A 25452-nucleotide genomic window follows, 5' to 3' on the forward strand; every position below is an offset into this window, starting at 1 on the left:
CGCCACCTGCTGAGGAGATGTAGGTCTCTGCCTCTGTATCTTCAAGTACGCTACCAACAGCTAATTAACCCCTTATAAACTCTTATTAGACTACCATGGGAATAATTATGGACATGGTATGCAAGGGACAGTGATCTTCATTATTATGAAAATGGGTAGGCTTTAGACTAGGAAGTAGCTTTCCTAGCTTGCCCGGGTCATCCGGGCAGTGACAGCCTCTGATAGGAGGAAGGGAAGGTCCAGGTGGGAAGGGAGGTAAGGAGGGGTTGGCCTACCTTTTTACTTCAGTTCTGGACACGCGAATAAAAGCAGAAACCCAGTGGCCTAGGAAGTGCTGGTGGGAGGGAAGTGGATCATTATTTGCAGTGCGTCGGTCCGTCAGATGCAAGGTGGAGAGAGATGCTTCTCTACTCCCATTCAGCCCTCTTACCTCCTATCTCACCCTGAACCTGCCGGGGCCATTTGGGGGAGCACTTATGAAGGAAGAGTGACAACAATTTCTCTTTTTTCTTCTCTCTTTCCCTCTCTGCCCCTCCCGCCCCTCTGCCCCTCTCTTCTTTCTTCTTGTCTTTTAAAATAATTCTCCGGAAGAGCATTATTATACCAAAATTAAAAACTGTACTCATTGTATTGGGTGTTTCATTATTTTAGAGAGTAGAAAGTGTGTGTGTGTGTGTGTGTGTGTGTGTGTGTGTGTGAAGCTGGAATTTATTTTTACTTCGAAATGCTCAAGAGTCTCAAAAAAAAAAAAAAAGGTTCAAAAGCCTAAGGATGCCCAGACTTAATTGAAGATGATATGGAGGTGGTGTCGGTTTCTCTATTACTAAAGCCTTAATTTGATCCCGGTTAATTATCTGCCCCCAAAATTCTTCTGGTTGGGCAGTGAGAACATTCCTATTTGTATTTGAAAGGCAGTGAGGGTTAGTGGAAAGGAGACTTGGGAACCTTTGGAGTCAAGAGGAGTAGAATTCTGGGTTTCTGCCTTCGAGGTGCAAGACTATGCGCATTTTTCTTCCCTCTCTGAGAGAGAGGCTCCCTCTCATGCAAGAAGTTCATTTACCTTCTGGAGCACCTCCGTGTGTGTGTGTGTGTGTGTGTGTGTGTGTGTGTGTGTGTGTGTGTGTGTGTGTAGGCTGAACCCAAGCGGAATTCAGCTCCCCATAAGCCCTCCAGTGGGGGCAGAGGCAGAGACAGACAGCCACGTGAATACAAGAGGCTGGTTTGGACAGGAGCAAACAATACCCCACCAAAGGAAAAGGTGGCCTTTGTGTTGGGCCACAAGTAGCATGAAGTAGAATGACTTCAATCGGGCAATTTATTCATTTATCTAACGAGAATTTATTCAGCCTCTACTATGAACTAGGCACCGTTCAGGTGATGGGATACACCTGTAGACAAGGAAAACAAAAAAAGACCTGTCCCCATTGAGTTTCCATTTTAGGGAGAGGAGCCAGACAGTGCACAAATAAATATGTTTTTTCAGAGGGTGAGAAATGTCGGGAGAAAAAACAGGGGAGCAGGTCGGATTTATGCGAGGCGGCCTCTATTTTATATAGATAAGGTGAGTTGGGGCAGAGAATTTAAGGAGAGGAGGAAACATGCCAGGCAGATTCGGATCGGAGGGAAGAACAACCCGGGGCAGAAAACGCAGCTCTGGAGCCCTGGGCAGGGGTGTGCGGAGGTTCGGTGAAGGACCAGGAGACCAGTGTTTCAGATCACAGCAAGCAGAGAGGGGAGTGGGATTAGAGAGGCACTGGGAGGGGTCAGCACTCAGGGGGCATTCCAAGCCTTTTGAAAGACGTTTGGGCTTTTCCTTTGAGAGAGCTGGGGACCCTTGAGGGAGGGGCCAAAGGAGATGCATGCTGGTCGCCTGGTGGCTCAGTGGTTGAGGGTCTGCCTTTGGCTCAGGTCCTGATCCAGGAACCGAGACCCACATGGGGTTCCACACAGGGAGCCTGTTTCTCCTCTGCCTTTGTCTCTGCTTCTCTGTGTGTCTCTCATGAATAAATGGATAAAATCTTAAAAAGAAAAAAAAAAGCAGACACAAGCTTTGACTGAGCTTTTTAAGGAGCTACTCTGGTTAGTGTGCTGAGAACAGATGGGGATGGGGTGGGGGCAGAGCAGGGACAAGTTAGGAGTCTTAGTTTTGGCCCAGGGGAGAGATGGGAGGGCATGAAGCAGAGTGCTCCTGGACGGTGCAGGGGAGAGGGGGGAAGTTTTGAGCATGGGAGCCATGTGATCAGATGAGGGTTTGAGCTCTGGTGGACACCGGAGGAAAGGTTACAAGTCAGGGGAGGAGAATATCAGATAATCCAGGTAAGGTGGTGTATCTACCGGAGGGGGGGCTCCCCAAATGTGGGGTGACGGACTGCGGGGAAGCCAGTGGTGCAGGTGGTGAAAGAATTCACCCAAGGCAGAACAAGGGGGCCAGCACTGAACGCACCTCCTGCAAGTGGTGGGGATGGAGAGGCTGTCTGCAGGCGGTGGTGAGGGGCCGTGGCTATAGGGGCGTGGGAATGCACACCACTTTCCCTGTTTGGTAATCCTAGGAACTGTGCCCGGTTGTAATTGGTCAGTGAGGGTGGCTATTTCCAGGTGGGTCACTTAATGAGCCTATTTGCTCTCAGCTGGGGGTTCCTGGGGGCCCTTTGGCCTTGATCAAGTTTCCAGGGCTCACATCTGTGGCCTAAAAGTGGCCTCTGCGGGGAAGACATAGTAAGAGCTTGAGCTTGGACAGGGAGTGGAGAGGATATAGGGGTGACATTTTACTCCTGGAATAACAGGGTGTGTCGCCCTTCAGACAGGGAGGTGAGGGAAGCTCACCAGTTCCTATTGACTCCTATGGGTAAGAGCTTTTTTTTTTTTTTTTTAAATTTTAGAAAACCGTATCTCTGTGGAAGTAGGTGTGCCAGGAGGAATTTCTGCCTTCTGGAAAACGCGTTAGAGATGATGATGAATGAGTACGATATTGCGGTCTAGGATAAATACATATTTGGTCTTAGTCCCTTCTCTGGCACAGAACTCCTAAAAACACTGCAATTTCCTGTGCTGGGAGTGGTGCAGGTGTCTTTTGTCATGTTAATGAGTGACTTTTGGAAAGCTCTCGGTTTCCCAAAGGAAGGGCTTGTTGCCAGGGGAACCAATGGGAGGATCAGAGGGTTTGAACTTTCACCCTCACCTCAAGGAAGGAAAGTGAGGCTGGAGGCTGAATCAGTCACCAATGGCCCAGGAGCTAATCCATCATGACTATAGAGTGAAGCCCCCATAAAAACCTAAAATGAAGGCCTTTGAGAGCTTCCAGGTTAGTGAGTGCGTGGAGATGCCGGAAGAATGTGAACCGTCCAGAGTCCGAGTCAGCGTGGAAGCTCTGGGCCCCTTCGCACGCACCTTGCCTGAGGCATCTCTTCCACCTGGCTGTCCCTGCGTTCTGTCCTTTTATAATAAACTGACGATCTAGGAGGTACACTGTGAGGTGCCCCCTGAGGAGGAGCTTCTCCTTTACAGCCAGACTGTTAGGGGCACAGGTGACAGCCAAGACTTGCTTTGGCATCTGATGCGAAAGGCAGTCTGGGTCAATTACCTGTGGGATCTGACACTATTTCTGGGTAGACAGTGTCAGAATTGAATGGAAAGATACCCAACTGGTGTTGCACGCTTGCTCGGCGGTGTGGGGGGAAGAGCCCATGCATCAGAGTCGGGTGCGGAATTGTAGTTTGAATCGGAATAGTTAATCAAGATTTATCATGGGGGAGTGGGGTGTGTGGCAGAGAAGATGGGGGGGGGAGTTGTCGGTGGCAGGTGAGAGGCAGGGAGCCAGGGAGGCCAGGCAGAGGCGAGTTTGAGAGGACAAGGGAGGTTGAGATGCGGTGGGTGCCTTCCAGAGTAGAACATTGATGAAAAATGGCCCAGATACTCAAAGGGGACATTTGTGAAGATTAGGGGTAAAGTATGACATGGGATGTAGCCTTCTGCTCTATTCCCCATAGAAACCAAGTCATTGTATGGGGTTTGGGGATTCTGATTCTTCGTTTTCTTGGAAGTATAGGTTGCCAAGGACAGTTCCCCAGGATCGGGTCAATCTTTTTGCTTGCTCTGCTGCTTAGTAAGAGAATGAAACGGTTGAAAATTTCAACGATGCTGGTATTTTTCTTTTTCTCTATTTAATGTGTTCTATTCCTGCTCTCTGCTCTTCCTAGCCCCCTGTTTTGCTCTGTGCGCCTGCTCTGTGACGTAGGTTTTGCTTTATGTCTCCCCACAGTCTAACTGGATTGAAAATAAAGGTCACTGTCTAGTGCTCCTTTGCTCTATCTCCCTGCGAGCCCGGATCTTCAAAGTCCTCCCTGTGGGTCTGGCCTCCTGCCAGGAGGCCCTGCTTGTCCGGAAGAGGTGCCCAGGGTACTCAGTTCTTCACTTGTCTTTTGTTTCCTGGTGAGGATTTGTTGTGGTTGCCTCTTCCTTTATCACTTTTCCAGCTTGAAATAACGTCTCTTGCGGTCATTTTGCAATTCTCAGAACCAGAGTGAAAACCAATAGATTAATGGAAAAATGGCCTTAATCGTGTCATTTCTGGGATTATTGTCACGTTTATCAGTAAGTCTCGAGGAAGCATCCAATTGTGACTGGTGTGTGGGAACGGCAGTGAGCAAGCATAATTATTGTCCAGAAACTCTTGGTCCTTAGGGAGTTGGGAGTTTGACACCAAGAACCATTTTTTTCACATATCATGGATGTGAAAAATGTCCTGACTTAATTGAGTAATCCTAACTTCCTTCTGCCTTCGATCCTCCATCCCCTACCAGCTAGTAGACCCTCCGCAAGTCTTTTGAGCTCTCTCAGCTTCGAGGAGGGGTAATGCGATCTTCCCTGAATGGGCAGGACCACCTGATCTCCTAAAGGCCCCTCCTGTATCAAGATCTTCAGTCCTGGGGCAGCCTGGGTGGCTCAGCGGTTTAGCATCGCCTTTGGCTGAGGGTGTGATCCTTGAGACCCCAAATCGAGTCCCATGTCAGGCTCCCTGCATGGGTCCTGCTTCTCCCTCTGCCTATGTCTCTGCCCCTCTCTCTCTCTCTGTTTCTCTCATGAATAAATAAAATCTATTAAGAAAACAAAACTTCAGTTCTGTGGATACTTTTAATTAGGTCCCAGAAACAAGGTCAGAATCAATCCAGCGTAATTTCAGAATTCCCACTCTTCATGGAAGAGTTTGGAGATAAGGGGATACTACAGAAATGATATGTAAGTCAGAATGCAGGTCTTTAGCGTAGGAAGGTTGTAGTGACGGCTCCTTCTGCATGCCTGTCCAGGTCCTGAGCAAGCTATCACGGCACCCTGGTCCTGTCATCGAGGAAGCTTCTGCGGCCATCCTGGCCCCGAGCTACCTGTCAAGAGCACGTCTCCCGAGGGGAAAGACGTTCTGTGAGATAATGTAAAGGCTTGACTTTTTAAGGGTGAGGGAAAGAGCACGATCCCCAGAGGTGGGACCGCTTCTCCAAGTCTGGGGGCCACAGGGCACAGGTGGTGGTGATGTGAGGCCACGGGCGGGCAGAGCAGTGCCCGGAATGACAGCAGCAGCAGGGAGCCTGACAGCTGCGGGAGCTGAACCCTGCACAGCTGTGTGGGGGCGAGGAGGCCCATGGGGGCGGGGGGCGGAGATGCACAGCCCAGACTGGCAGGGCACCCAGAGCCTAGTGCCATGGCGATGCGTCATTTGCCCCCCAGGCACTTGTGACCTAGGGAAATAGCTGTTAGTACGACAGACAGATGTGGTTTTTTTCTGTTAACATTTTCCAAACTGGGCAATGTGAATGTCCTATTCCATTGCCGAAGGTGCCTTATCAAAGGGTGAGTTCCAAATTTTTTGTTGTACCTATTGACAGTAGGCCCAGTGAACCTTGGAGGGGGGCAGTTTTTGCTGACCATAACTCCCCCAACCCTGAGATTCCTCTGATCGAGTCACATGGGATCATGGGACAGGTGCCTGCTGCTTCTGAGTGCATCAAAAACTCTACACTACCCTACCCTACCCTACCCTACCCAGGAGCTCTTCCCAACCCTCCTCTGATGCTTCCGTCCCTTCTTGTTATGTGTCTGGGGTGTCCTAATGCTTAATCCAGTCTTGATCTGAAGCAGAAGGAAGGAGCCCAGTTTGGCTCAGTCCTACCTCAATAGCTGCATAAAACTGGCCTTTCTATACTGGGTGAAGGTTTCGGACCTCCTTTATGGCTAATGTTGATACGGCAGTGCTGTCCCCTGGAGCGGCAAACCTTTGATTGGAAGGTTGGACCTGAGTCAAAGCCCCGTATTCCTACCTCTTGTGCAGAAGGATGCAGTGACCCAGGTGTGGCCGAGCGGTGCTTAGGGGCTCAGGGCGCTGCAGGATGGGCTCACAGAGCCCTGTGAAGTCCCTCCAGCAGGGAGGCTGCTCCTGCATAAGGCTGGCCTGAAGCTCAGGCCAGGGACACAGGAGTGACAACTGTGAGACCTTAGCCATAGCTTTTGCCCCCCTGGCAATTCTTTTCAAAATCGTAACTGAGCAATTTTTAATTATGTAACAGATCTCTTCATTCATTCTCTGTGGACACATTCAAGCATCGTGAATAAAACAGAAACCCCCTCCTTGACTTTCTTTCCTGATTCTATACCCTTGTTATCGGCTCATTTTGTAAACTTTCAGACACTTCCTCCATGCATTTGTCTCTCTTTATGTGCATATCATCATACATAGTTCTGTGATTTTTGTGTCTATATCTTTATATAAATTGGTACTAGCTGTTTGTACTGTGTACATCTCCCTGAAATAGCTTTCTTCACTCAACTATCTGTCTTAGAGATTTTTCCTCATCAGTTTATATTGATTTATTTTTTATTTTTTATTGATTTTTAAAAAAGATTTTATTTGTTCACTCATGAGACACACACACACACAGAGAGAGAGGCAGAGACACAGGCAGAGGGAGAAGCAGGCTCCATGCAGGGAGCCCGACGTGGGATTCGATCCCGGGTCTCCAGGATCACACCCTGGGCTGAAGGCAGTGCTAAACCACTGAGCCACCCGGGCTGCCCCAGTTTATATAGATTTAGCTAATACTTTTAAACTACTGCAGAGTATTCCACAGTACAACGTATCACTTTATTTAATTAAATGTATTTTGTCTGGATCAATGCTCCCTTTTTATGAAATATTGGGAAATACCTTCTGTATTATCCTGAAATGAAATTTGTAAATATGACTTACTTAAAATTTGACTTAAAATCTATACAGTGTTCTAACTGTACCATAATGATATAAAGAAGAGCAGTTTATAATAGACTAATATGTGGGATCCCTGGGTGGCGCAGCGGTTTGGCGCCTGCCTTTGGCCCAGGGCGTGATCCTGGAGACCCCGGATCGAATCCCACGTCGGGCTCCCGGTGCATGGAGCCTGCTTTTCCCTCAGCCTGTGTCTCTGCCTCTCTCTGTGTGTGACTATCATAAATAAAAATAAAAATTAAAAAAAATAGACTAATATGTTATTTTGAGGTATACATGGCTCATGCACAGTGCCACAGAGGACATTGTAAAGTCGATAGGTGCTTGCACCAAGTGTTGGACTGAAATGAGGGCTACAGCCCCAGTTGAAGACAGATTTAGGTGTGTTTGTTACTAATTTAAATACTTGGGGTGATATTGCTATTGATTTCAGGATTTTTCTGAGATGAACAACTTGTGGTCAAGATTCAAACTGAACAAAGTTCCAATGTGTCAGTTTCTCTGATGGTCCCCTTCTTAGAAAACTCCTCGTACATTAAAATTGTGCAAAAACTACTTTGTGTTTATATACAACTGAGTTAAATTCTTGGCTCAGATGTCCCCCCCCCCACAGGAGTTTCTGGCAGGTTACCCAAACTTCTTGCTGGCTGGGAAAATTCTCCAGCATGTGCAATACATTGTGGCCTCCAATCACTAAATGCCAGTAGTACCCCAAAGATGGTGCTAAACACCCCTATAAATTTCCTAAGTACCTTTTGGAGAGTGTTACACTGTCCTCATTAAGAACTGCTGATCTGATGAAGACATTTATGCTTTTTTCCCCCTCCAGATTTTTGCTGCTATAAACAAAGCAGTGAAGAATATCCTTATTTATGCCTTTTTATGTGCATTTCAGAACAATTCTTCAGGAAAAGATCAATCCCAAGTCATTTCGACCAAGGTGCCCTCACATGTAAGCAGGGACACGAAGCAGGACCTCTCTACAGGATGCCCATTTCTGTTCCACTTCTTTTCTCTTTTCCAGGTGGTCCCCAGACCTGGGTTAGAGTGGGTTCCAGTTCATGGAAAACCCAGAGCCATGGCCTCCTTTCCACCTCTGGGAATACAGCGCTCCTCTGGTGTCGGTTGTTCTTACCTGTCCATCTAAGGTAGGTGGCACATTCATGATTTCAGAGCCCCGCTGCCTTTTCCAAAGAGGCTGTCTTCTGAGTTGCGACTCCTCAGCCATAATGTGACCCACAGTTTCTGCTGTGACAGGTGATCTCTGGTGGGACAACCTGCTCCCACTACTTGCCGAAAGTACAGAATAGGAGTGAAATACCAGGAACCATTATTAGGTTGATTTTTTTTAATGAGGTATCTTAATTGTGCATATTGAAAATTATGAGTAGCTTGAAGGTGTTTCTTGGAGAGCTGGTGAACTTGGACTTGTTCCCAGAGACACTGATGAAGAAAGAGGTAGAAGTTCCCAGACAGTGACTGAGAACGGGAGACAAGGGTCAGAGATGTGGACTTTCGGGCTGGCGGGGAACTTGGAGGACATTTAGTCCAATTTTTTTATGCCCTTTCCATGAGTGAGACCCCTTTCAAAAGCCTCAGATGCAGCAAGTACTGTTGCATGTTCTAAGAGAAAGAAGGAAGATTCCAGAATGTTACAAAGAAGCCATGAAAGGAGTTGAGATTTATTCATAAGTAAGGACCAGAAAAGGTAATTTTTTTGTAAATGAGGAAAGACTTTGGAGCATGAATGTTGTGGGAATAACTTTCCCTTCAAAGGAAAGGAAACCAGTAGACCGATGACAAGGAGTTTGAATTGTGTGGTTTTTTTTTTTTTTTTTTTTTTGCATTGTCTTGATTATCTTTCCTGGGTTGCGTCTCCTTTACTCAATCGCTAATATCTAGGGCTCAGCAATGAGCAGAAATGTTTTTATATATATTGCCTCATCTTATGTTCACAGGGTTGCAAGTATATATGACTATAGGCGTACATACCCAGGTGGAAGAAGAGGAGGAGACAACTGTAGGTTACAGGTTGAGAAAGTGACAGGAATAAAACCCATGCCCAGGGCTTGCAAATCTTCATCATATGCCCTTTACGACAAACCAGCTCTAAATGAATTTGAACTCGTAGAATGTTACGAAGAACATTGTGTTTTTATAGCTTTCTTTGGAATGTTATGGTATTTTCTCAGATTCTCTAATGTTTGCCTACCTGGCTGTATTTACTCATTGTACCCTGGTGGTAAATAAGAAATATTATGGGGAAGAGGAGAAACAGGAAGGTGAGAAGATGCTTGTTCATTACTCTGAACAGCAATGTTGGCTCAGAAATTTGAGACTCAGTCACTGAAAAAAAAAAATCAAAGAAAAAACCCACAACAACAGGGAGATAAAGCTGGTTCCTTTTGGTCCCACCAGGCGATGGGATACAATGTGCAATGATGTGGCCTCCTGGTCTCCCATTCAGGGCAAAGGCAGAGTGGCAACAGCTTCACTGTATTTTCCTGAAGGAAAAACACAGAGGTATAGACGGTGTATCTAATAATAAAGAGCAAAATCTGGAGCACATATGGCATCCTTGAATAAGATTAAATGAGAAAATGATGTATGCAAATGTGTTCAGCATAATGCCAGCCACAATTAGGTTTTCAATGAATGTTGGTTCAATTTGAGATTGTATTTGTTTCCTAGAGCTCTCTATTTAATACCTTGTGATTTAAAAAACAAAACAAAACAAAACTCTCCTCTGACTTTTTTCTTTTTCTCCTCTGACTTCTATTGCCATGATCTAATGAGGAAAAATGAACCAGATTACCAGCCTACTTACCTGGGAGCCCCTCCCCAGTCCCTACTAGGTCTGCTGTCCCTCACCCAGTGTTCCTGCAGCCATCCTGCAATCTCTCCCTAGGGTTACCCAGTCAGAAACTGGACCATTGCAGCCGACTGAAATCCTTCTCTTTCCTTGGCTTCTGCACATGCAGACAAAATGATGGGAGCTCTCTGAAGGGATTGTCAGAGTCCCTGGATGGTTGGGAATGTGTTTTTAGACTCCTTTGTTGAGTTTAAGAGGAAACGCATGAGCTCCCGCATCATGGTGGGAACACAGTGGATGCTATGTTCTTCTTTTGCCTCTTTATTTTATCCCCCAATTCCCAGGACTGTCACACCACTAATTGTGGTATAAGGTCAGCTCATTTGGCCTCATTGTAGGAAGAGTTTCAACATAGGCCACCACCAACACTCTCCTCACCCCCAATGCCTCCCTCACCCCCTATGCCTCCAGGAAGGTGTGTGATGAATGGTGGGTGTGGGCTGTTTGAGGATCCCATGAAGGGCCAGATGGAAGGGGTGTGAAGAGAAAAAAAGGAGTATAATCAACATTTGAACAATGGAAAATCTTAGATTATGATTTTTTTTAGCAGAATGATTAAGCCATTTTAGAAACATGACTCATGTTGACTTCTGCCCTTTCTTCCTCCAAATGATTATGAAAAACACATACTTGGAGGATTTTAATAAGATTATGAGTAATATTAGATCATTGTAATTCCTGTTTATGGAGGACAGTCCAATACTTAATTGCAAGAGGAAAATGAATCTGTGCTTCTAGGAAGCATTGCTATTTTACAAAAAACAAGGAGGAATAATTTGGCTATGTTTGCTTCTAGCCCTCTCCTTGCTGTTTTTTCTCATTTTTTCCCCCTAAGATTTTATCAAAGTAATATATACATCTAGTTTAAACATCTAGTTTATCAAAGTAATATATACATCTAGGTAGATATTTCTACCAGTTTGTTTTGAAAAAACAGTGGAAGAAATGTGTGAGAAATATCAGAAAGGGAGACAGAACATAAAGACTTCTAACTCTGGGAAATGTGCCTGATGCAGACCTAGTAGAACCCTTGTAATTTCCTGAGTGATGGGAGTGCTAGGAGCATCTTTCTTTCTTTTTTTTTTAAATATTTTATTTATTAATGAGAGACACACACACAGAGAGAAAGAGGCAGAGACACAGGCAGAGGGAGAAAGCAGGCTTCATGCAGCGAGCCTGACACAGGACTCGATCCTGGGTCTCCAGGATCACACCCTAGGCCAAAGGCGGCGCTAAACTGCTGAGCCACCCAGGCTGCCCTAGGAGCATCTTTTGTTCCAATATATATAGTCTTTGACCCCAGTTCCTGAGCCAGAGCTTCTAAGACCCTTCAAATCTCTGGAGTGATAGGAATATCTTTTTGATGCTAATAACCTGACTGGTGTTGGGTGGCCTCTAGCATCAGAATGGGGTTGGTGCTAGAAAGACCCAGCCACAGCTAGAAGATGGGAACTTTGAGCCGCACCTCTAGCCTCTGGACATTGAGTCAATCACTGGCGGATAATGACTTAATCAGTTATACCTACATAATGAAACAACCATAAAAACCCTAAATGAGGAAGTTCAGAGAGCTTCCTGGTTGGTTGGTGAATACATTCAAATACCAGGAGGGTGGGGAACCCCAATTCCATGGAGACAGAAGTTCTGGCATTTGGAACTCTTCTGAGTCTCACCCTATATACCTCTTCATCTGGCTTTTCATCTAAGTTGTTTGTAATAGACCAGTAAATGTGAGCAAAGTGTCTCCCTGAGTTTTGTGAGATGCTACCGCAAATTACTGAACCTGAGGAGGAAGTGTGGGAACCTCCAATTTATAGATGGTTGGTTGGAAGTACAAGTGACAACCTGAGGCCTGAGACTGGCATCTGAAGTGGGATGCAGCCTTGTGGAACCGAGCCCTTAACCTACAGGTCTGTACTCACTTCGAGTAATTAGTTTCGGGATTGAATTGAATTGTAGGGCGCCTAGTTGATGTCTGGAGAGTTGAAGAATTGGTTGGTGTGAGAAACCCCGCTCCCCTAATTTGATGTCTGGTGGTGTGAGTAGAGAAACACGTTTTCTTTTAATGGCAATGTAAGTGCTATTAAAGAAAAAATGTTATTCATGATGGAACTATGTATTATAGAATTTTTCTTTCCTGTACACAATTTTGTTTTCTGTGAAAAATCGCCTTGTTTTTATTTGCTTTCAAACTCTGCATCAGTGAAATCCTCAATAACTTCAGAAACATTTAGTAGTCTAAGATTTTATTTACCTGAGAAAGTCTCTCCTCAGGCCTCTTGTTTTGTTCTGGTCTGGAATTGTCCCCATTGGCCCTGAGATCTGCCTTTACAATCGTCCTGGTCATCCTCTTTGCCTCTCTCTCATCCTGGACCTCGTATTGTCTGCACTTCATGTCTTCCTTTATCACCTATGCCCTAGCTTTGGTGGAGTGGTTCCCAGAGAAAGAATACACAGAAAGTAAACTGTTTTTGAGATTTGGGTTGTCTGAAAAGTCTTTATTTTGCCCATGTACTTGAGTATCCAGATAAGAAATTCTAGGTCAGAGATGATTGTTGCAGTATCTTCCAAAATTACCTTTGAAAAGTCTAAAAAATACTCAAATTGCTAATATTTTTTTAATAAATTAATTTTTTATTGGTGTTCAATTTACCAACATACAGAATAACACCCAGTGCTCATCCCGTCAAGTGTCCCCCTCAGTGCCTGTCACCCATTCACCCCCACCCCCCGCCCTCCTCCCCCTCCATCACCCCTAGTTCATTTCCCAGAGTTAGAAGTCTTTATGTTCTGTCTCCCTTTCTGATATTTCCCACACATTTCTTCTCCCTTCCCTTATATTCCCTTTCACTATTATTTATATTCCCCAAATGAATGAGAACATACACTGTTTGTCCTTCTTCGAATTGCTAATATTTTGAATGTAGTATCCTCTTCACGTCTTGCCCTCTTGAGAAGCTCATAGGGTTTACACCTTATGCTCAATATTCTGAAACTTTATTATGGCCCAGATACTTGGAGCCCCCCACCCCCTGCCTTTTTTAAGGTTTTACTTATTTATTTGAGAGATAGAGAGAGCACAGGAGCAAGGGAGAGAGACAGAGGGAAAGGGAGAAGTAGGCTCCCTGCTGAACAAGGAGCTTGATGCAGGGCTCCATCCCAAGATCCTAGGATCATGACCTGAGCCGAAGGCAGACACTTAACAGATTGAGCCACCCAGGTGCCCTTTAAAAAAAAAAAAGTTTTTATTTATTTATTCATGAGAGACGCAGAGAGAGAGGCAGAGACACAGGCAGAGGGAGAAGTAGGCTCCCTGCAGGGGGCCTGATGCAGGACTTGATCCCAGGACACTGGGATCATGACCTGAGCCAAAGGCGGAAGCTCAACACTGAGCCACCCAGGTGCCCCTGGAGGACCGTTTTAATAGGAAAACTTCCGTCCTTTAGTTCTGGGAATTTTTCTTCAGTTATTTTGTTAGTTGGATTTTCCCCCCTCCACTTATTATTTCTCTAGAATCTCTGTTAGTTGGATATTCGATATCCTGGATTGGCATTCTGTTGTTTTCTACCTACAGTTTTGTATTCTTTCTGGTCCTGCTTTCTGAGAATTTTATATATTTGTCTTTTTTCCCTTATATTGAATATTTAATTTCAGAGAATCATGTTTTTGAGTGAAATTAAAAAAATTGTTTTGAATATCTCCTCTTAACAACATCTTATTTGTTATCCAACTGTACTGTTATCCAACAGTATCTTGTTGGAGACTCTGATCTCTGAGGATATTGATTTTGGGGAGGAAATTTTTTTTTTTCTTCTCCTCGCATTGATGAATTTCCTACAAGTAACTCTTTTGTTGCTTTGTTTTCATTTTATCCTCCATTTTTTCTCACATACTCCAAACTCCTTGTTTTCTGCTGGTGTTGAGTAGGGAATGGAGGGCTAACTGGAAACTGTGAACTTGTGAATGGGACTTGTTGACCTCAGGCTTCACTGTAGAGTGTTAGCAGGGCTAATTATTTGAGGAATCTCTGATAGTGTCTTTAGATCTTCCTGTTGGAATGCTTGGATTCATGCCTGGAAGCTGAAGGCCTGAGTGCCAGTGTTCTGGAACCCTAGTGAGGGGAAGTTGTTTGTTTACCTAATTTGTCTGTTTTCAATGTATCCTTACCTCAGATGTGTTCAGTGTTCACCCAGCTCAGAGATCCTGTTTTATCATCTCCAGAGAATATCCTCTAGTCTTTCCCTAGGGCTAAGGAGGAGTGTGCCTAGTTATGCAAAAGGGAGGATGTGATCTGGGCATCTGAATCTTAAACTGACTTACAACCAATTTTTAACAGTTTTTCTCCAGAGGTACCTGGTATTGAAAATCCTAAGTAAAAGTCAGTTAATTCTTGACATTTCCTTCTGCTTGCATAGGATTTCGTTTTCTCAGATCTGCTGTTTTTGGCTACTTTTCCATCTACTTTCTAGCTTCCCAAGTGTTTTTTTTTTCTTCCCTCATTTTCTCTCTCTCTCTCTCTCTCTCTCTCTCTCTCTTTTTTAAGATTTTATTTACTTATTTGAGAGAAAGACAGAGATAGTGACAGAGAGCACAAGTGGGAAGGAGAGGGAGAAATAGGCTCCCCACTGAGCAGGGAGCCTGATGTGGGGCTCAATCCCAGGATCCTGGGATCATGACCTGAGCCAAAGGCAGTTGCCTAGCCGACTGAACCACCCAGGACCCCTCCTTCCCTCATTCTGTTATTGTAGATTGAAGGCTTGAAAAAGAATTTCTAAAAATCTCTGTATAGTCAATTTAGAAGAGTTTTAGGGAGAAAGTGAAGGAAGATGCAGGGATTCAATCTCTTTCCCTCTTTATGACTTTCAATCTAGGACATCAGCTCCAAATTTGTTTTGTGGTGGACTCCTGTCTTTAACTGAGGTCTCTCACAGAATGTGTGTATACACACACACACACACACACACACACACACACACACACACCCTATACATACATACACTAGATATAAGCAAAGCTACTCTGTTTTGTTTTGTAAGATTTATGTATTTATTTGAGAGTGAGAGCAAACGCACATGCACGAGCTGGGGGAGGGATAAGCAGACTCCATCCACCAACCTGAGATCACGACCCAAGCCGAAATCAAGAGTTAGAGGCTTAACTGACTAAGCCCCACACATGCCTCAAAGCTACTCTGTTTGAAGAGGAGGTGAGAACCTGTGGTTGCACTTCCTCAGTTCTTATCTTGTCCCTTCTCTACCATGGTTTGTGAACTGCTGATTTAGGAGTTGAATATGATTTATCCTTCTGCCAGGTGTTAGACATTTGGGTGAAACATGGCATTATGGAAGGAGCATTAACTTATTCCATTAGAGATTAATTTTATCACTCTCCGTTGCTCAAATGATGCAAGTCAGAAAGTTAAAATTTTTTTTTTCTCAAATTTTTTGAATTAGATAAAATTGGACTCTGGACTTCCTTGCAGCCAAACTTTATGTTGCAAAAAACAGCTTTAAAATTATATATATGTATATATATTACATATATTTATTTTAGTTGAAAGGAAAGTGCATAAATTTTCCTGAATATTAAGCAATATTTAACAATGTTTATACATCTGATAATTGAGGATGTTGTATATTCTGATTTATTTTTGGAAAGTTACAATTCTATTTTATGCTGGATTGCTATTAGATTCAATGTTCAAAATTATTTACCTGAATATACATGTGAGAGGAGGTCTACAGGGCCAGAAGAATATTTTGAGCTTATTCTGCAGGGAAATCATTATTAAATTAATGCATAATTTAGCTTCGTGTTTATGCATAGTTTAGCCTTTAAAAACATTGTTATTTCCTTCCTCCTCCACCTTTCCCTGGCACAGACCATCAATTACCTGATGAAATCATGGAAGAATGTGGAAGTATTTACACACTACAGGTCACTCAAAGGTCCAATGGGGAATGGACACCAGGATTTACAAATGCTGTTAAATGAAATATGTATTTTCACATGTCACTAAGGTGACCCAGTGCATTTTTAATGTAATAAGAAAATAAGACAAAAAATACCTCCCTAATAAACAGAAGCCAAAAAAAAAAAAAAATCCTTTACCAATGTCGAGAGTCAAAATGAAGGAAGTGCAGGTAGGTCTCTTCAGAATCATGACCTTCTGCTGTTATGTGTTGACACCAGCAAAGTTTCACAGGGGACTCAGGTATCATGCTAAAATTTTTTTTGACAATTGCACTACAAAAGGATTCATGAGTTTTATCTTCAGGCATGAGATACCTTTAGAAAACAGGAACATGCCCCAAACTGTGGTGAGAAACACCGAGTATTTTGATTGGTGTTGCATATCGGAGGGACTCTCAAGAGCGATTAAAAGAGTTGTCCTGCTTGTGACCTCTTTTGGAGGCAGACTATGCATGGGGTATGACCTCTCTATGACACATCTAGTGGAGCACTGTGAGATGGATGACCAGGTGCCTGACAAAGGGTACTCTTTCAAGCTGCTTACAGAGGAATATGGAAAGGAGAAAAAACATCACTTGGTAGAGCTGTCAACTGTAGAAACAGAAGAGTCCTGGAAAAACCATTTCTGGAAAAGTATATATTTTGATGACCGTGCAAGTCCCTAAGTTGCCTGTGAGCACACAGGGGATACTTGGTTACATGTGATCGCAACAGGGTGTGTGTGCCATGGCCTCGACTTGCTTCTTGATGACATCATGAAGCTGGCCTTTCTCCAAAGGATTCCAAGAGCCAAAATATTGTGAAACTTGCAGGAGCCACTCATTGCTGTCGTCTTCAAGAAGAAGTCAGGGGAAACACAAAAAACTAAATCAAGTTGCTGCAGGTGAGTTACAAAACCATTGAGGAGAGTGGATTGTCTGATCTTTGGCAATCTTTTGAGAAAAGTGAAGCAGCTCTTCAAGCAAGTGCACTTTTTCTTGAGGTCTCTATAAATGTTTATTCTTGTTTTTATTCCCTTTCATCTTTCACAGTAGACCTCTCACTGTGGAGTCTTGAGTGAGACCATATCAAGTAGGAGAGAAGGCCTTTATTTGTGAGTGGCCTTGGAGAGGACCATGACTCCAGGATCTTTGATATTGGAAGAGCAGACTCCCTTCTCTGCTTCTCCTGCACCTCTACTTCCCTCTACCCTCCTATTTCTTTCCTCTTTCCCCTTTGCTTTTTTTCTTTTTCATGTTCATAAGCATTCTTGCCCCTTTAAAGCTCACCTGAGTTGGATTCTTCTTCATTGCCCCCTGATCTGGACCAGCGTCCCTGTGTGGTTGGCGGCAGAGGCAACATGTAACATGTGTAATCACCTTATGAATGGCAAAGTGTTCCAACAGGTTGGTTGTTACTCTCTTACTGTCCCCCCTCCCCCCTCCCTCCCCCCACCCTGTGGGCTTGTTCTGAACTCCTCTTGTCGTCCCAACTCTTGCTTCCTTGGCTCCTGTGGTGTGTCCGTTCTGGATCTGGCCTCCTCAGTTTCCCTTCTCTGTCTTTCCCTTCTTCTCATGACTTACTTATCTCTCATTTCCTCAGAGCCTTCTTGGGAAATGAGTAATTTTGGTTTGCTAAGCACATTGAAGCTAAGGCATTAATGGCTAACAGATTTGATGTTGACACATCAAGAAATTACACATTTTAACTGGAGACTCCTCAAACTTCAATATGGAGGCTGCCAGTGAAATTTCAGGCAACATGAGCAGTCAGTGGAGGAGAAATGAGCCTTTTCCTGGTGCCTGTGCATATGGATGACTTCTTATTCCACTCATACAAGAGATAGGCCTTAATATGATGTTAACAGACCACTGAACAAACTGGGGGATGCCTGGGTGGAGCCTGCTTCTCCCTCTGCCTCTCTCTGTGTATCTCTCATGAATAAATAAATAAATAAGATCTTTAAAAGCAAATATTAAATTGGGACATGAAAAAAAAAATAAATTGGGACATGAAGGGTCAGAAAAGGTTTGTGGTTAGGGGAGCCAAACAAGGATAAGGCCATCTTTCAAGGAAAAGTTAGGAAAAAAATAATAAAGTATAAAACATGAGCATTTTCAATCACCCCTGGAGCCTCTCTTCTGTTAATATTTCCCTGCTTCTGGCTCTGGTAAGGAACAGGCAAATACAGGTTAGGCAAATATAGACATCAAGTCATTGAGCTGGGAGTGATTTGCATGCCAAGAGAGATCACAGGGATCCTCTTCTCAAATCCTGGGGGACTGGAGGTGTTTGCTGGCTTTTGTGTGAATCCAAGGGGAGAGATTTTAGGTCTCTGGTCTCAACAGAGTGGCTTGGCCAGAGAGTCCAGTTTACCTTGCAGATGTGTCCCCATGTGAGCAGAGCCTCCTGGAGAGGATGTCCTCCTCACCTACATTGATCTTCATGGTCATCTTCTTCCTGGAGTCGTTGGCTGCAATGCTGCAGAATGGCTTCATGGTTACTGTGTTGGGCGGGGAGTGGGTGCGACGCCGGACGCTGCCTGCAGGTGACATGATTGTGGCCTCCCTGGCTGCCTCCCGGTTCTGCCTGCATGGGGTGGCCATCCTGAACAACCTCTTGATCTTCTTTGGTTTTCACTTCGTAAAGGACTATTACAACACCCTCTGGCACTTCGTCAACACTCTCACTCTCTGGCTCACTGCCTGGCTTGCTGTCTTCTACTGTGTGAAGGTCGCCGTCTTCTCTCACCCTGTCTTCTTCTGGCTGAAGTGGAGGATTTCTCGGTTAGTGCCCAGGCTGCTGCTGGGCTCCCTGGTCTTAGTTGGCCTGACAGTCATCTCATCAGCCATTGTGACTGGAATTCTGAAACAGATGATTGCCTCCAGGAGTTCCCAAGGAAACAGCACCTGGGCTGAGAGAGTACAGGCCTTCTATAGGTCTTTTCATCTATTTGATGTAATGCTTATGTGGTCAGTTCCATTCCTCCTGTTCTTGGTGTCCATGCTCTTGCTCGTGTTCTCACTGTGCCGGCATTTGGGGCTGATGAGGAACTATAGACAGGACCCATGTGATCCTAGCACCCGGGTTCACACGATGGCCCTGAAGTCACTTGTCTTCTTCCTTGTCTTCTACACATCATATTTCCTGTCTCTGGTTGTTGTTGCTATAGAAATAACAAACTTCCAGAGTCACTGGTACTGGGCCTGGGAAGTGGTAACCTATGCGAGCATCTGTCTGCACTCCAGCATGCTGGTGCTAAGCAGCCCCAAACTGAGAAAGGTCCTGATGACCAGGCTTTGGAAAGCTCTGGACAAAGGCTGATCTGTCTCAAGTTATCAGTATCAATAACCACTTCTCTCTTTACATTTCCCTCTTTCTTTCCTACTCCTTCTATGCCCTATTAATTCTTTTTGCAGCCCTCTCTGTTCCTGACATCCCCTCTACTGTTTCTAGTCCTCAGGGTGGGTTCCAAACAATCCTGGGCCAGGATGATGGCTTCATTGCCTCACAGACCTTTCACACCCTGTATATGAGCAACTATTATAAAGTTCTCCAAGCATCCTTTGGTCCTGACTGCTTTATGGAGACCTGTAATGGTTGTCAGTTGTCTCTGTGGTCAACTTGAAGTATTTTTTTAATGGTGGTACAAATTGTCCCACATCATCCCACACACAATGCCCTCTTCTTTACTGCTCTGCTGTCAGCTTAGGCTCTCCACTCCAACCCAGTAAGGGTTCTTTCCATCTCCCCACATGCTCACATCTTCTTCACTGTAGCCTGTGGTCATTTGGCCCATCTGGAACTTCCTTCTTTATTTGTCTGCCATTCTTGTCCATTCCCTTTTTTTGTACCCAGCTTTTGACTGATTCCACCCATGGAGTCTTCCCAGTTTGATCCCATGGGAGGCCAAGGGTGTATATATGAGTTTCCTGCCAGTCTAGGCCCTGCCTAAGATTTTGTATGTTTGCTATATGTTGACTTAAAATGAATTGTCTGATGTGGAAATGCTTTTAGGTTTTGGTCAACAGAAGATAGAGAAGAAAAAACAAAACAAATTTGCTGTTGTTCTTAATTTGGATGATCCTATCATACCTGTATGCTCACCCAGGAGGTGGATCCTGAATGTCAGTGCCTAGGATAGTAGTCTCCAAATTGGGGTGTTTGCATCCCAGAGTTGTATGCACAATGATCCACTGAGTGTGGAAAGAAAAGTGTGGAAACTCCAATTTCCATTTATTTTGATCTCTTCCTTTTAGTTCCTTTTTTGTGTATCTATTTTATGATGTACAGAGTGTATTACATTACATACTTTACAAAGCCTGTGAAGTATACATATATGTAGTTAAATAAATATGCATATGGTTGGATGCATGCTCATACTTTTTTTTTTCTGATGGAATTCATTTTAAAAACATATGTAGACCAACGACTAGAAAAGAGTTGGGTGGGAGCAGTGAAGGCAAGAGCATAAGGGGTATCTCTCTCCATGGACAACTCATCTAGAAGCACCTGGAAGATTGCATTTCCTTGCCTACTCTTTCTTGGTACAATAGAGTTTCAGAATTATACTGAATGTCTTGGGTGGGGAGAGGATGGTGATGTAACTCTTTTTTAAATTTTTTAAAAAGATTTTATTTATTCATGACACACACACACACACACACACACACACACACACACAGAGAGAGGCAGAGGGAGAAGCAAGCTCCATGCAAGGTCCCTGATGTGGGACTTGATCTCGGGTCTCCAGGATTAGGCCCTGGGCCGAAGGTGGCGCTAAACCGTTGAGCCACCCGGGCTGCCCCTGATGTGGCTCATATCCTGCAACATGTTCACAGCCCTTTGAGTTATGCCAGGTCTAATGGGCTTATCTTAGGACTTCTTGATTGGTTGATGTTCTTAACCTTTTCTTAGGTTTTAGCCCCAAACACTTGGTGGCTCCATCTCGACCAGAAACATAACCCAGTGTCTCATCTTGACTTTCAAGGCTTTCTGTGAACTCTTCCCAGCCTGCCTATTCAGCCGGATATGTCACCATTCCCTCTGCTGTGGCCCAACTTGTCTGATTGTTCCCTAGACATAATGGCAGTTGCAGCTCCTTTACTGACCCATGCCTCCTTCCTTGCCACATACAAGACAGCATCTTTGTTCATCCCACAATGAGGGCTCTTCTACTGCTACTCCAACTGAGCTCTTCTCAGAATTCTTGGAGGTGTGAATAGGATGCCACATAACCTTTCCAACTGCAGGTAGGAAGTCCTCCCACTTTATCCCTCTCAGAGAGAGTTCTTGAGGTACATGTTTCTCACATAGAGAATCTACTCCAGATTCCTACTACCATCCCCACTGTTACACATATCAAGACCAGCTGTGAAAACTCAAAATTCTCAGACTTGGCTTCCGCCTGAGGAGATAAATCTGAAAAAGAGGAAGTAAAATGGAGCAAACACATAAAAAGCACAAACAAAAGAATCACTATAAAACACATTGCATATTTAAATACAAATGGTTAATTACCTTTTTGGAGTAGCTTAAGCTGCACATAGTGTGTGGCCAGTTGATGTTCGGGTTTATGATTGGTGTGTGAAAACACTTTGAGGGTAGTTGCCTAGTTCCCTGTTGTAGCCCTGGTGCTTTTCACAGGGCTCTTATGACATAGGGGATGCCTCATAAATTGCTGTTGAATGAATTGAAGACTAGCACACATCTTGCCAACGTACAAGCCACCAAAGATGTAGAAGGTGGATGGGAAGGATGAGCTTCCATACTGAGAGGTTTGTGGCTGGCCAAACTCCAGAGCTAGGAGCTCAAAGTTTGCCCCATTGTTCCAAGGTCCAGTAGGAAGTGGCCAAAAGTCAGCCAGAGGAACAACGCCAAGGAAGAGAGCAGTTGGGAACTCTATATCCTGATGATTTGCATCCTCACAGAAAGGCAAGATGAAAAAATACCTTAGTTCGCCATCTCTCCTTTCTCCAGGAACACGGTAGTCACCTTAGCAAGGGCTCTGTGTTAGAAGAATAATTCCACCTGGATTTTTGTCCCAGGTGGACTGGGAACTGGGAAGAGACGCTATGTTTTATGGACTCTGTTCTCTCTTCATGGGGTTGTATGCATGAAACTGGTAGGATATGGTGCTGGCCAGAACAGGAATGTACTACAAAATGCTCCCTCATTCTCATGTTAACTTGATCTTGAGCCTTCAATATTGCCATATATGACCCCCCAACATTTCTGTTTGCCTGTCTGCCTGTAGACACATTAATCTGCTTATCACTCACCTAGGTAAGTAAGTATTCGCCTAATTGCTGATTTTTTTGGACTCCTTGAACATCATGCCTATGAAAAAACAAAACCTTTGCTTACTCTGCCTTCCTCTGGTTAAAGTGGATGGTCCAAGATTTGGTGTTCTGACCTCTACTGCCTCTCTGATGCTCTCCTAAATTCTCCTAGGACTACTTGTCCCTCCACAGGATAGATGGAATGACAGGTAGTTATTATAATAACAGTTGTCATCGTCACCATAATTCTTTCTTATGCTGTACGAATAGTATAGATATATACCCACATGTATTTGTGATCCATATGTCTTATAGGTGAAAGTTTAAGTGACTAGCCTGAAGATCTGTAGATAGTGATTGTGAAAAGACCCAAAATCTGGCCTCTGACTTCAGCTGGAGATGAAGGAGATCAGAGTAAAGGATGTGTTGCGAACTATGGCGGAGATCTCTGGTCCTGGAATCAGTTTGCGTCTTGGTTTTCCTCCTTGTAGCTATGACCTTAGCTGGGACTCTTAATCTATAATTTGAGGCCTCGTTTCTTTATTCTATAAAATTATTTTAACATTTTCTTTCACCCTAAAAACTGAGATTCTAGTCTCAGATTCTAGTTCAATCTTGAATTAGAACAGTTAGTACTTGGGGGTACCTGGCTGGCACAGTTGGAAGAGCATGCAATTCTCGATCTGGGGGTTGTGAGTTCAAGCCCTCTGCTGGGCATAGGCTTAAAACTTAAAAAAAGAAAAAAAGAAAAAAAAAAAGAACAGATGACACTTTTTGCATCTTACAGATGGAGAAATTGAGGCCCAGAGGGGCTAAACAATGTACCCAGTAACCCCCAATGAGTTCTTGTCTGGGGTTCTTTTTTGCCACATCCCATTGATAAATTATTAGCCAGCCTGGGGACCTCTTGCCCCTGGTAGCAATTCCTCCAGGAAATCCTACTTTTAAGGTCACAAATTATCAAATGTTGTAACAAAAAAGGCACCTGCCGGGCAGCCCCGGTGGCACAGGGGTTTAGTGCTGCCTGCATCCCGGGGTGTGATCCTGGAGATCCAGGATCGAGTCTCATATCGGGCTCCCCGCATGGAGACTGCTTCTCCCTCTGCCTCTCTCTCTCTCTCTCTCTGAATAAATAAAAAATAAATAAAGATTGATTGATTATAAAAAAGTCACCTGCCTGATAATATATAATTGTTTCCTGTGTTCTTTTTGGTGCTGATTGTCACAGCAAGTTATAGGACTTGAACTAACCTCTTGTAGGAGAGGGTTAGCTCATTTTTCTATCAGGGGAGTATTCCAAAAGCATCTACTTCATAGGGTCATGGTGGGAACAACACAATGGAAAACACTTAGAACAATGTCTGGAATGACAGCCAACCAAGGGATGTGAGCTCTGACTGTTGGTGAAGGTTGCGTCACAGAGCTGCCAGCAGGTGTGCAGCCATGTAGCTTAGAGAATTAGACCCTCCAGTGTAGGGGATCGCCACGTGCCAGTGCCTGCCTGATATATTATTTACACCGATGTTGACATGGGCAGAAAGTAGGCAGAGGAAGGGCAGGCAAATTCAGGGGCAGGCAGGGAGCCTTTTGAAACTGACCTTTACCAATATTTGCATCTGTTCTATGAAGGAGAAGCTTCTGTACCCTCAGGAGACAGCCCATGTCCTCTACTTTGTGCTCTACACTTGGAGGCAACTGGAGGGGCAAAAGTCATGCAGGACCTTCCAGAGCCACCCAACAGGAATAGACCTTGAAGTCTTGAGACCCATCTTCATCCATGGGATTGATGAATGGAGATGACACGATTCCAGAATCTCCAGTGACTGTTTAGAGACCCATCACCCTGGCTATCATTTTGTCTTATTTTTTGTTCCTGGTGGCAGCAGTGACCAATAGCTTCATCACTCTAGCCCTGGGCATGGTGTGGCTGCTACGGAGAACACTGTTAGCCTTGTGATAAATTATTAGTCAGCCTGGGGGCCTCTTGCCTCTGTCTGCAGTGGGTGGTGAGAGGGAAGAGCATTTATTTTTTCCTGTATCCAGGGGCCTTTCCATACAATCCTGTATTGCAGTTCCTGGCCTCCCAGTGGGACTTGTTGAACACTGCCACCTTATGGCTCTTCACCTAGCTGGGTGCCTTCTGTTGCGTGAAAACCCGCAACCGTCATTCATCCTCCCCATCTTTTCTGGCTAAAACAGAAGGTGTCTGGATTGGTTCCATGGATGCTGCTCTGTTCTGTGGGGCTCCAGCTTGAGCACCTATTTTCATAGGCAATCAGAGCTTACAGCCCTATTTTTTAAAAAGATTTTATTTATTTATTCATGAGAGACAGAGAGAGAGGCAGAGACACAGGCAGAAGGAGCAAGCTCCCCATGGGGAGCTGGATGTGGGACTCGATCCCAGGATTCCAGGATCATGACCCGAGCCAAAGGCAGATGCTCAATCACCGAGCCACCCAGGATGCCCCACATCCCTACTCTTTAAGGAGAGGGTTGCAATCTTGGAAGGCTATTTCTTCTCTTTAAAACTTGTTACCTGGACAGTCTTTGCTGTTGTCTTTCTTGTTGGTATGGCTTTGCTCATGTCTCTGGAAAGACACACTAAGAAGGCCCTGCTCTCCATTGTGGCCTTTGTGACCCCAGTGCCCGGGCACACACCCAGGTTCTCCTGGCTCTCATCTCCTTTGGTATCCTTCTCACCTCCTATTCTTCTGTCATTGGTGCTTAGCGCTGCAGGTGTTTTTCCATCTTGGAATGTAGGCGTTGGGTGTGGCAGGCAGTGATTTATCTGTGCACAGCGGCCCACCCCATCACTGCTCTTGAGCAACCCCAGGCTGCGAGGTGTGCTGGAGGGGGGGCCGCTATGCAGGGTGCTGAGTATCTTGAGTTGCAATTAATGAAAAACTGCAGAGGACATGGTGCAATGGGACATGGCTTCTTTAAATCTCTTCTCCACTTTTAATGCCCTTTTCCTCTCCGCTACATTTAATGATGAGGAGAATAACTTCAATGAAATAGGATTTCAAGGTGAGATAGAAGATCCGGAGATAATGGGCTAGCGTCACTGATTTACACTCAGCAAGCGTGTAGCTAATGCA

At 44.6% G+C, this 25452-nt stretch overlaps 2 protein-coding genes across 2 annotated transcripts; both read left to right on the plus strand.

The window, feature by feature from the left end:
- The first annotated feature begins 18491 nt into the window (after nucleotides 1–18491).
- Nucleotides 18492–19397, plus strand: LOC129515767 (taste receptor type 2 member 143-like). The gene has a single exon (XM_055334782.1). It carries the CDS (start codon nucleotides 18492–18494, stop codon nucleotides 19395–19397), a length of 906 nt encoding a protein of 301 aa, XP_055190757.1.
- Nucleotides 19398–22789: 3392 nt separating this feature from the next.
- TAS2R60 (taste 2 receptor member 60) lies at nucleotides 22790–25251 on the plus strand. The gene is given in 9 exon segments (XM_055334783.1): nucleotides 22790–22805; nucleotides 24238–24302; nucleotides 24304–24510; nucleotides 24512–24592; nucleotides 24841–24985; nucleotides 24988–25061; nucleotides 25063–25099; nucleotides 25102–25165; nucleotides 25167–25251. Coding segments are annotated over 9 exon segments (774 nt in total).
- Nucleotides 25252–25452: the final 201 nt, after the last annotated feature.

The sequence above is a fragment of the Nyctereutes procyonoides genome, unplaced genomic scaffold (genome assembly GCF_905146905.1).
Source record: "Nyctereutes procyonoides isolate TBG_1078 unplaced genomic scaffold, NYPRO_anot_genome, whole genome shotgun sequence".
NCBI classification, from domain to species: Eukaryota; Metazoa; Chordata; class Mammalia; order Carnivora; family Canidae; genus Nyctereutes; species Nyctereutes procyonoides.

Bases quoted from the DNA above. Each gene is read 5' to 3' on its own strand.
- LOC129515767 (XM_055334782.1), top strand. From the start codon at position 18,492: ATGTCCTCCTCACCTACATTGATCTTCATGGTCATCTTCTTCCTGGAG.